This window comes from Plasmodium sp. gorilla clade G2, assembly GCF_900097015.1.
Source record: "Plasmodium sp. gorilla clade G2 genome assembly, chromosome: 12".
NCBI classification, from domain to species: domain Eukaryota; phylum Apicomplexa; class Aconoidasida; order Haemosporida; family Plasmodiidae; genus Plasmodium; species Plasmodium adleri (nom. inval.).
This window is the reverse complement of record NC_041704.1, coordinates 107694-120000: the sequence shown is the minus strand read 5'-3', so window position 1 is coordinate 120000 and position 12307 is coordinate 107694. Positions and strand designations below refer to the sequence as shown.

The 12307-nt window shown below is 18.2% G+C and overlaps 5 protein-coding genes across 5 annotated transcripts in view; 4 read left to right on the top strand and 1 right to left on the bottom strand.

Moving 5' to 3' along the window:
* PADL01_1202700 (mitochondrial phosphate carrier protein) overlaps window positions 1–931 on the top strand; it is a gene marked incomplete at both ends in the record, with an annotated part of 975 nt that extends 44 nt beyond the window's left edge. The window contains one exon of the mRNA XM_028682973.1: window positions 1–931. This exon is cut by the window's left edge and continues 44 nt beyond it. Within this exon, the coding sequence (XP_028539197.1) occupies window positions 1–931 (931 nt within the window).
* Window positions 932–1488: 557 nt separating this feature from the next.
* On the bottom strand, window positions 1489–3340 carry PADL01_1202600 (conserved protein, unknown function; the record flags this gene model as incomplete). The annotated part of the gene is made up of 7 exons (XM_028682972.1): window positions 1489–1601; window positions 1719–1822; window positions 1951–2047; window positions 2153–2227; window positions 2369–2823; window positions 2918–3088; window positions 3234–3340. 7 exons carry the CDS (start codon window positions 3338–3340, stop codon window positions 1489–1491), a joined length of 1122 nt encoding a protein of 373 aa, XP_028539196.1.
* Window positions 3341–4374: 1034 nt separating this feature from the next.
* PADL01_1202500 (ATP-dependent RNA helicase, putative) lies at window positions 4375–7723 on the top strand (the record flags this gene model as incomplete). The annotated part of the gene is made up of 7 exons (XM_028682971.1): window positions 4375–6048; window positions 6200–6420; window positions 6541–6710; window positions 6855–7054; window positions 7140–7208; window positions 7295–7503; window positions 7621–7723. 7 exons carry the CDS (start codon window positions 4375–4377, stop codon window positions 7721–7723), a joined length of 2646 nt encoding a protein of 881 aa, XP_028539195.1.
* Window positions 7724–8736: 1013 nt separating this feature from the next.
* Window positions 8737–9596, top strand: PADL01_1202400 (conserved protein, unknown function; the record flags this gene model as incomplete). Its single annotated transcript, XM_028682969.1, has 2 exons — window positions 8737–8775; window positions 9012–9596. 2 exons carry the CDS (start codon window positions 8737–8739, stop codon window positions 9594–9596), a joined length of 624 nt encoding a protein of 207 aa, XP_028539194.1.
* A 1011-nt stretch (window positions 9597–10607) lies between these two features.
* PADL01_1202300 (cytochrome c oxidase assembly protein COX19, putative) lies at window positions 10608–11264 on the top strand (the record flags this gene model as incomplete). Its single annotated transcript, XM_028682968.1, has 1 exon — window positions 10608–11264. One exon carries the CDS (start codon window positions 10608–10610, stop codon window positions 11262–11264), a length of 657 nt encoding a protein of 218 aa, XP_028539193.1.
* Window positions 11265–12307: the final 1043 nt, after the last annotated feature.

Below are 12307 nucleotides of genomic sequence, written 5' to 3'. Positions count from 1 at the left end.
CGTAACAAGGATAAAACATCCTCATGAACATAATCTATCATATTATAGCAAATGCATGTTTGGAGGCATACTTTCATGCGGTTTAACACATACAGTAATTACACCTTTAGATGTGACAAAATGTCGAATTCAGACATATCCAAATATTTATAAGAATTTATTTCAAAGTATAAAGAAGATTGTAAAAGAAGAAAAAATAAAAAGTTTAACCCTAGGATGGACTCCAACATTTGTTGGTTATTCTTTACAAGGTTTATGTAAATTTGGATTTTATGAAATATTTAAAGATGTATATTCAAATTATTTGGGTGAAGAATATGCATATAAATATAAAGGAGCTACATGGTTACTTGCTTCAGCATCAGCTGAATTTGCAGCAGATTTTTTTTTATGTCCTTTTGAAATGATAAAAGTAAAAATGCAAACAAGTAAAGCTAATACATTTCCTACGAAAATGTTACCATCTATAGTTCATATGTTGAAAAATAGAAAAGAGTCTAAATTTCCGTTTGGTAGTGTAGGACCTTTATGGTGTCGTCAAATACCTTATACTATGGCTAAATTTTATTTTTTTGAAAAAATTGTTCAGTTAATGTATGATAATGTATTTACTATGCCTAAAGATAATTATTCTAAATCAACACAACTAGGTATAACATTTGCATCAGGTTATTTATCAGGTATTATTTGTGCCCTTGTTTCACACCCTGCAGATAATTTAATATCACAATTAGGTAAAGTAGAAAATAAAGATAAAAGCTTAGGAATGATAACTAAAGAAATGGGAATGTTTAACTTATTTACTAAAGGAATATGTACAAGAGTATTAATGATAGGAACACTGACAGGTTTACAATGGTGGATTTATGATACCTTTAAATCGGTTATGGGATTAGGTACAAGTGGATCAGGTTCTTCCTCAAAAAAATGAAAAGAAATTAAAATTTTCTTATATCTCTAGTGCATGGGAGAAAAAAAAAAAAAAGAATAAATATACTTCATAATATAGTTAGCTAATTTTTAAATACTTTATATAAATATTTACATATATTTTATAGCCTCCTAAATATTATAATATATATATATATATATATATATATATATTATATATGTTTCATGTTTATATATCATTTATTATATTTATACGTTGTTAACATTTTTATTACATTTGTATGTGTATATTTTTTATTTTTTTTTTTTATTCAATAATTATCATAAAAAATATGTGAATATAATCCTTCACAATACGGAAATACAAAAGTCATTTTATCATTTACAATGGACAATTATAACATATATATATATATATATATATATATATATATATATATTTATATGACGTGAAAAAAAAAAAAATAAAACAATATAATTATATATATATGTATATATGTCTATATATTTATCAGGTGTAATTATCCACAGTTCTATATATTCCTACCAAGAAATATATATTTTACATACATAAATGAACAAAAACAAGTTTAAGAATTAGTTATTTTCATTTTTTTTAACATATTTTAAAATAGAATCCTTTTTATATTCTTTAGTATAGTTTGTAAAATCATTCCAGTTTTGAACTTCCCTAAATTTTAATTGGGAGCCTAAAAAAAAAAAAAATTAGTTATGCATATATAAAATTGTGCACACAATTGTACAAATATATATATATATATATATATATATATATATATATTATATTTCAATTTATATTATCTTACTCATGATTATGTGTTCCTCTTTAACTTTATCTATTATATCTGTGTATTTTTTTTCTACATCTAGCCAAAGGGATAAGGTATTTTCACTAAGAAGAAGAGGGCATCTATAAGAAGAATAAATATATATAAAATATATAATGTTTAATAAGTCATACAAATATAAATAAATATATATATATATATATATATATATATATATATATATATGATAATTAACTTTATATTTTATAACCTCTCGTGGATATCTTGTAAGTTCGTATTTTCACTCGAAGTTGTGATTATAGTATTTCGACATTCTTTCTTTTTATCATTAGATACAGTATATAACCCTTGAAAAATAAAAAAAAAAATGAAAGGTAAGTAATATTTAAATAGTTCTTCACTTTATTGATAATATAGTAGATACATTCTTTTTATTTTTTATAATATCTTACCAGCAAGAATTATATATGAGGAGTTTTCTTGTTTCTTTTCATTTTCGTTGTTTTCTATATTATTTAAATTATCTACTGTAAAAATGAAAACATATATATATATATATATATATATATATATATGAATAATTATTTTAATAAAATTATATTTGCATTTGATTTATTTAGGACGTTTTATTATAATATAGAAAAAAACAAATTATTTTATTTTTTTACCTTCATCAGAAAGTTCTTTTTTTATTTTTTTATTAGAAGTTTCGTCATTTATAACTTTTTTTCGCTTATGAGAATTTTCATCAACTAATTGATCTTCATCTTGTTCTTCATTTACTTCTTCTTTTATTTCATCTTTTACTTCATCTTTTATTTCATCTTTTGTTTCATCTTTTGTTTCTTCTTTTATTTCATCCTTTACTTCTTCTTTTACTTGTACATTTCCCTGTTTGTTATCCTCCTCCTTTTTTATTTTACTATCACTGTCTTCATTCTCTGATTTGTAATTATCAGATTGTACATTATTCAATTCTTCTTTTTTAATTGTTAATTCATTTTTATTATTTGTGTTACCATTGTATATATAATATGGAATTTTTTTGGAGGATCCTTCGTTACCCATCCATTCAAAGTAACCATTGACAATGACAGCACATCTATTTTTATTTATTAATACACTTTAAAAAAAGGAAAAATTTAAATATACATAAATGAATATATATATATATATATGTACATATTTATATATATATGCATTAATATTTTATGAACCTGAATGATTTTTTTATGTGTAGGGTCTCCAATCTAGCATTAATCAAAGCAAAGTCTTTTTCTGTTTTTCCATAAGTGAAAGGAGAAATTCCCCATAGGCAGACATTAATAATTTTTTCTTTTGATGTGGAATTTTCAGCACTTTCAAAAATGATGGGTACATAATTTTTCCTATAAAATGAATTAAATGTTTTATGTATATTATTATTTTATAAGAGGACAATGAACATAATATATATATATATATATATATATATATATATGTTTATGCATTTATATATTGATATATTTATGTGTTTATGTTTTATTATTATACTTGTTGATCATTCCTTTTTTTACTTTGTCATCATTAACTATTTTGTTACATTTATATTTACTTTTCAAAACATTTAAGTCAATATTAAAATGCATTCGAACACACATTTTGTACTTTCTTTTTGTTTTTTTTTAAGAAAAATTTTGAAGATGATTTTATAGTTTTTTAAAATACAATTAAAATATAATGAAATTACAAAAAACAAATAATATATATATATAATATGGTTATTAATTTTTAAATGATTATATATAATAAAATTTAATGACAAAAAAAAAATATATATATATAAATATATATGTATATTTATATTATTTTTGTTTATTATTAGAAATTGGAAAACTTTATACAGCTATGTATAATGATAATTTTTTTTTTTTTTTTTTTTATAAAATTCGTATTCTGTAGAAATATTTAATATAAATATTTTTGCGTACATAAATATATATATATTATTTATATATATATGTATTTTTTTTTTTTTTTTTTTTTTTTTTTTTTTTTTTTTTTGTACAACTTTAGACTATACAGGAATACCTACATAAATATATTATATATATATATATATTATTATTTTTTTGTAGTAAATATTTTTAATCTTCTATATTTAAAAAAAAAAAAAAAAAAAAATAATTTTATTTATTTTTTTATATAATTAAATAAATATATATAATAACAAATGTAGAAAAAAAAAATATATATAATATATTATATAGTGAATTACTTTTATTTATGTGAAGATTTTTTAAGAATATTTTAAAAAATAAAAAATGACACATTTAATATATTTGTAAATTTTGGATGAATATAGCTCTTAATAATTTCCTTATAAGGAATATATAAATATAATAATAAATAAAAAATAAAAATATTTAAACATATAATATATATATATATATATATATATATATATATATTTTATTTATACAGGATGAATATTAAAATGTATAAAAAACAAACAGTATGAGAAAAATAATATATATGTGGATATATTTATATATATATATATAACATATATATGATATATTATAATACATCTTTGTATGTGAAATAATAATAGTAGGTATAGGAATAAAATAAATGTTCTTTATATTATTATGAGGAAATGAAATATTTAACCTTTTTGTGAATTATTTTACAAATGTATAGAAATAAATTGAAGAGTCTATGTTTTTGTGAAAACTATTTTTATACTTATAATAAATGTAGTCATTTAAATAATATAAAATTTATACATTTTAGTACCTATTACAATTTTATGAACTTAAATATTTCTAAAGATATCCATAATTATATCAAAAAAAATGGAATAATTAAAAGGGTAGATATAAAAAGATATTATAATCAAAAATTAAATAATTGGTCTTATGAAGAAAATGAGTTTGAAAAGTATAAAGAAATTCATAATTACGCTGAAAAAGAATATAAAAGAAGATATGAAATTAATAATAAATTTATAAATGAGGAAGAGAAAAAAGATGAAGAAAAAAAATATAGATATTATGAAAAAGTTAATAAAGACTCATATATACAAGATAATTTAACAAATATGTATAATGGGTCTCATAATAATGAAAGTACTTATAAAATAAAAAATGAAATATTAAATAGGCATGAAAAAATAGATTTGAATTCTTTACATATAGATGAAGAAATTATTAATAACCTTAAGATTATTTTGAATATAGATAAGTTATATATGTATCAATATATTATATATAATGAAATTTTAAAAAATTCAAAACATTTATTAATATATAATAAAACAGGTACAGGGAAAACCTTAAGTTATTTATTACCATTAATACAAAAATTAATAAATGATAAATTCGATTGTAATAAAAAGGTATTAATAATAACACAAAATATATATTTATGTAAACAGTTGTATATATATATATTATCAATTTATCCAACTTTAAATGTATGTATATTATCTGATGAAAAAGAAAGTTTTAATATAAACAATGATATAATAATAGATAAAAAAAGAAGTAATAATGATGCGAATAATATAAAGAATAATAATGATGTGTGTGTTGAAAAGTACGGTATACATTTTTATTTATGCACACCTAACAAATTGGAATATTTTATAAAAAGTTATAAAAACAAAAGTAGAAATGATAAAAATGTTATGAATAATATATTAAATAATATAAATACTATTGTTATAGATGAGTTTGATTATATTGTTGAATATAGGAAGAATATTTTAAATTTTATTTTTAAAAAAGAATTATGTAATGAAATTCAAAATAATAATAATATAAACGACAAGAATAAATATAATCATGATACATTTAATAAATCAAATTATAACATATATTTATTTACAGCTAATATAAATGAGGTAATAAAAAAAAAAATATATGAGCATTTAAATGGTTTTGTTTTTTTTGATTTTATAAATGGAATTAAAGAACATATACAAAAGCAAGTACCTGAACAACATAATTTTAATATTAATGTTTTGAAAAATTCTGAAAATGTTATTCAATTATTAAGCAAAGAAAATAAAAATCCAAGTCTATGTAATTTAAATATTACGCATTTTGTGTGTAAAATTAACACGGCATCAAAATATAAATATGTGTGTTATTTTTTAGACGAATTTTTTTTTCATAAACAAAAGAGTTCTCAAAACATTAATAAAGATGTGGCATATGATGAATATGATAAATTAGATTATAGGAATATGATTAATATGGAAGAAAACAAATATGTTGATCATTCAGAGAATGAAGGGAATATGAGACGTTCAAATGATGAAAAAATAAATAAGTGTATAATATTTGCAAATACAAAGGAAGAGGTAAATACAAATAAAAATAAAGATAAAAATAAAAAATGTGAAAATTGTATGAATTTTTTTAAGCACATCATATATAAATATATATATATATATATATATATATATATATATATATATATTTTTATTTGTCCATATATATTTAATTTTTTAGGTGGAAAAGTTATATGAAATTTCTTTGCTCAAACCACACGCAGTAATGATGCATTCAGAATTATTGACCATACAGAAAAATGAAAATATAAATTTATTTAAAGTTGGTAAAAAAAATGTACTCATTACTACAGATATAATCAGTAGAGGTTTGGACATAGACAATGTTATATTTATTTTAAATTATTCTCCTCCAGCATCACCCAATGATTATATACACAGGTATATATATATAATAATAATTGAACTTAATATATTTTAAATAATTTATATAATAATATTTTTTTGATTATTTTATATTACATAATTTTCTCTTTTTTTTTTTTTTTTTTATTTGCAAAGATCTGGAAGAACGGGAAGAGGAAAAGAAAAAGGAATTTGCCTAACCATGTATCATAAATATGAATATAGAAATGTAGATAAAATAATGAAATATACAAAAAATAAATTTGAAGTTATTTTGTGTCCAAAGGTAGAGGATGTTTATAAATTTTCTGTAGATAAATTAGTAGGTGTGTAAATGAAATATATATGTAAAAAAAAAAAAAATAATAAATGAAATTATAAGAATAATGTAAATGATTAATAAACATAATAATATAAAGTGTGTTCATATATACATATATATATATATATATATATTTGGTAATGTGTAGAGAATGTAATGAAGATAGCACCAGAAAAATATGAATTTTTTAATGAAAAATCAAAGGAGTTATTAAAGAATCATAATACAAAAATTATTGCGCAAATATTGTCTATATTATTAAAATTTGATAAAAAAAGTTGCGAAGTTTCTTTGTTGTCAGGAAAAAAAAATTACGTGGCTGTTTTAATAAAGGATCCATTTTTTGAGGTGAAGATTAAACATATAACAAATAGAAAAAAAGGAATTGCACATATATGTAGATTTATATATATATGTTTTTGTCTTTGTGCAGGTAATAAAAAATAGAGATGATATAATTAATATAATTAAGGTTATTACAGGAAATAAAATGATAACAACGGTAAGTATAAATAAAATTAAATAATATATTATAGTGTTCATTTGATATATATATATATATTTATTTATTTACTTACTTACTTACAGATTATTGGAGAGGTAGCTAAATGTGATGAGGGATTTATTGTTGACATTTCAAGTTCGCATGTCAATAAAATTATAAGTTTATTTAATAGTTCTAATTTTGAGTATAAGAATAAAGGATTAGAAATAAATACATTAATAGAACTACCGCCTATTATTAAGGAGAAGAAAAATATTATAAGAAGGAAAAAGAAGGCACCTTGGATAACATAGTAATATACTATTATAAAGAAAAATAGAAACTTTTACATAATGAATATTAATATATATATATATATATATTTTATGTTTTTATATTATATTTCAAAATATTTGTTTCGTTCTTGTAGCAAGTTACAGAAAAAGAAAATCATAATTTTAGGTAGAAAAACAGAAAAGTACAAAAGAAAACGAGCTGATGAAATAATAAAAGACATTAATAAGAATATCTGAAGGTATAAAATAAATTAACACATATATATATATATATATATATATTTACTTATTTTATCGTTTTGGTTTTCTTGGAAACAATAAGTCATTTTTCATGTTCCATTTTCTTCAATAAAAAAAAATAATAAAAAATTATATATATATAATATATATGTTTATAATTTTTAATAAACAAAAACAATTTTATAAATAAATTTATGATAATAAGATATTTATTATTTATTTACTTTTTTTTTTTTTGTTTTTTTTGTGTTTTTTGTCATCCATTTTATATTTTGAATTTATACTTTTTTAATTTTCTTTTTTTTTTTATAAGTTGCTCATATATTTTATTAAACAATATTTACGCGTGCAATAAGGAAAAATATATAATATATATATAATATATATAATATTTCATATATATAAATATATTATTATGCATAAGAAATCATATTATTTGATAAAAATTTAAACTAGAAAAAAATAATATATATATATATATATATATGTAATATATATATCAAATATATTTTACATTTTGGGCGTATGTAATATCATATATATATATATTATATATGTATAAAGTTCAAAAAATATAATTTTGAATTTGAATTTATTTTTTTTTTATTTATATGGGATTATATTTGAAATATTCTAGAAGGGTTAGCCATGATATAAAGAAGATATAAAAAAAGATTTATAGGGTTTTTGTTGGATTTTTTATAGGTAATATAATAAATTATTTTTTCCTTTTTTTTTTTAAATATAATATTAGAAAATAAAAAATAAACCAGAAAGAATAATTAGGTATAATACATACGCGGAAACAGAAGAAAAATAACGAGGGAAACAAATAAACATTTGAAAACCTAAAGAGTTTTATTAATAAGAATATTAAACGAGGAGAAAATAAATAAATGAATAATATATATATATATATATATAATATTGAAAAGATTAAGTATTCTTCTTTTATTTATTATTAATTTTTTTTTTCTATTGTAACCTAATACATAATACAAGAAGGGAAAATGGGATCATCTTCATCGTCTTCTGATGTATTTATTTTGGTATTTAGATCAAAATTATATATAATATATTTATTTGTTGTTTATATATATATGTATATACATATACCTATTTATGTGTTTTTACATTATAGATATATACAAAATAATATAAGCAATAGCGACATTTTGAAATCATTTTATATTGTTTCATAATTTCATATATGTGTAATATAAGAAAAATATTAATTAAATTTTTTTTTTTTTTTTTTTTTTTTTTTGTTTTTTTTTTTTGGTAGCAAAATCTTGAAGATATAAAAAAAAAAGGGTCAAAGAAGATAAAAGAAAATAAAAAAATATCTAAGCGTGTGAAAAGGAGAAGTTACAGTAATAGTAGTTCTAAAGATAGTGAGTTGACTAGTTATAGTAGTAAGGAAGAAGATGATTATAAAGAAGAGAAAAAAATAAAAATTAAAATGAGTGATAGTGTATGTGGAACACCTATGAAAGAAGCGTTTGGAGAATTAGACGTAGAGGGTGAAAATAATTGTAATGAAATTAATGATGCTAGAAAATATTTTAAAGAGGGTCAAAAAATTATTACACCACCAAATGGTGATGGAACTAGAGCTTTTTATGAGAGTTTACTTGAAGAAAATCCTAATTCAATTATAGCTATTAAATATTGTATAGAACATGGTATATTAAGTGGAACAAAACATCATGAGGCTTTATATAAATATTATGTATTAAAAAAAAATAATGCTTTTAAAAGTAACTTTGGAGGTGTAAGAATAGAATTTAAGAAATTATTAGAAGAGTCATATAAAGATAATAAATCTTCATATGAAGAATTAATTAAAAAAGAAATATTAAGTAAATGAATATAATAAATAAAAAATGAATATATAATTTTAAGTTCAAAGGTATTTTAAGGATAAAATGAAAAAATATAAAATTTTTAAATATATATATATGTATATTGAGATTATTTGTTTTTATTTATTTAAATACTTTTACCAGAATTATTTTTAATGATATGCCGTATTTATAAAGTGAAGAAAAAAAAATATATATATATATTTATAGGAAACTTTTATTATAATTTTTTTTTTTTTTTTTTAAATATTTTAAATATGTTTTGTTATTTGTTGTATTTATAAAATTTTGCAATTTATTCTTATTATGAATGCAAATTTTTTTTTTTTTTTTTTATTTTAATTTTGTTGTATAATATATATTTAGATTTAATATATATATATATATTATAGTTTTTCATTCCTATTCCTTTTTTTTACACCTTTTTTTTTTTAAATGTATATTTTTAATTTTAAGAAATGATATCATATATTTATATATTGATTTAATAAATATCAATTTGTTTTTTAATTTTAATTTTTTTTTTTTTTTTTTTTTTTTTTTTTTTTTTTTGTTAAAATATATTATACTTTGATAACTTTGCAACTTTCTGATTTATTTTACTTATTGTTTAGTATTAATTTTTAAAAGGAATTATAAAATAATTTATAAAAATTAAATATTTTTATGAATTTTCAATAATAATATTTTTGAGATGAGTTAAAAAATAAATACACCTAAATGAATATATGTAGATATAATGAATTAATGTTATAAATGTGGAAATATAAAGTGGTGTATAAATAAATATATAAATATATATGTAATATATTATGACTATATTTATCATTTAGTTATATAATATACACATATATTGACATTATGATAAATAGATAAGGAATATATAAAATTGAAATTTTATGACAATCATGAAATTTTTTTAAAAACATCCAGTATTATATATATATATATATATATATATATATATATATATATGTATTTGTGATTTATTTTTTTTTTTTTATATTTGAAGTATTATGGATATAAAAAGGCAGCTTGTTAAGAAGCCTGATAGGGGTAGTTTCCTACTTGATCATAATAATGAATGTACTTCAATAAAAGAGAAATATTTGAAATGTTTAAAGGAAAATAATAATGATCATATTTGTTGTCGAGACCATTCAAAAGAATATTTCATATGTCGAATGGATAATAATTTATTGGAAAGGCAAAGCTTACATGATCTAGGTTTTATTGAAAATGATGAAAAAAATGAGAGCCGAATAAAGAATTTTAAAGATGTTTATAGTTACAATGTATATAATGAAAATATGGAACGTATATCAAGAAATACACATGATAATATTAAAAGTAATAATTTATTGTTGAATGAGAATAATATATTATCAAAATTAAATAAGCATGATCATATAAAATTTGTGGATATAAATGATAAAAATGATAGCAATGATTTTATTCTTTTAGATATTATTAATAAGGAAAATGCAAATAAAAAGATAAACACAGGCAATTTAAAAAATTCAGAAATTAATGAGGAAAAAAAAATAGCTATAAGAAGAAAAGAGGCTGAGGGATATTTAGCCGGAAAGGAATATATAAAGACCTTGTTGGAAAAAAAGAAAAAGAAGACATTTTTTTTTTTAAATGAAATATTTAAAAGTAATAATGCTTGAAGAGGGAAAAAATTAATGAAATATATATTATAAATATATAAATATATATATATATATATATATATATAAGACAATATTTTTCAAATGTACATATAACATTTACTCCTTGTAAATTAAAATTAAATGTATTATTTTTATTTTATATATTATATATTATATATTATATTTGTTTTACCAATCAAAAGAGAAGAGACATCAGGATATATTTTTTTAATATATTAATTATTATACGTAAGAGAAAATAAGAAAAAATATATATATAATATATATGTTAATAAGTATACATGTATCTTTAATATAATGTTTTATAATATCAAAGTGAATTCAAAATATATAAATTTTAAATTAATTATAAGAAATTTGATATATATTTATATATACTTTAAATATTTGAATATATATATATATTTATTTATTTATTAAATTTTTTTTTTTTTTTTTTTACTAGCCATTTTTAGTGTCTTCATATTTATAACAAATATGGGGGAAAAAAAAAAAAATATATTTATATTTTCATAAACAATTGAATTACATATTTCATTAAAATAGTAAGACAAATTTTTTGCAAATTCGAAAAAAAACTGTGAATATATATATTTAATATACAAACGATTTATATTGTCTTTTCTTTTAAATTTTTTAATATTTTTTAATTTTCATAATTCTCTATACGTATATTTTTTTATGAAAGGACAAAACAGATGTTGTTAAGTTAAATTTTTTTTATTTTATTTTGTGGATTATTACATGTTTAATATAAAATTGTTTATATAAAAAAAAAAATGCTTGTATTCATATATATGTTATGTGTATTTTATAAATCACATTAATGAATTGTATAAAAAATTAAATTAATATATATATATTTATATATATAATATGTATAAATGTAGAAGAAAATATGACCTTTATTTTATTTTATTATATTTTATTTTGTTATGCATTCCAATAATATTAAATGAGATGATAAGTAATATATATATATTTTAAATGTTATTTTTGTGATTGAATATACTACGTTATTGGAATTATATATGTTAAAT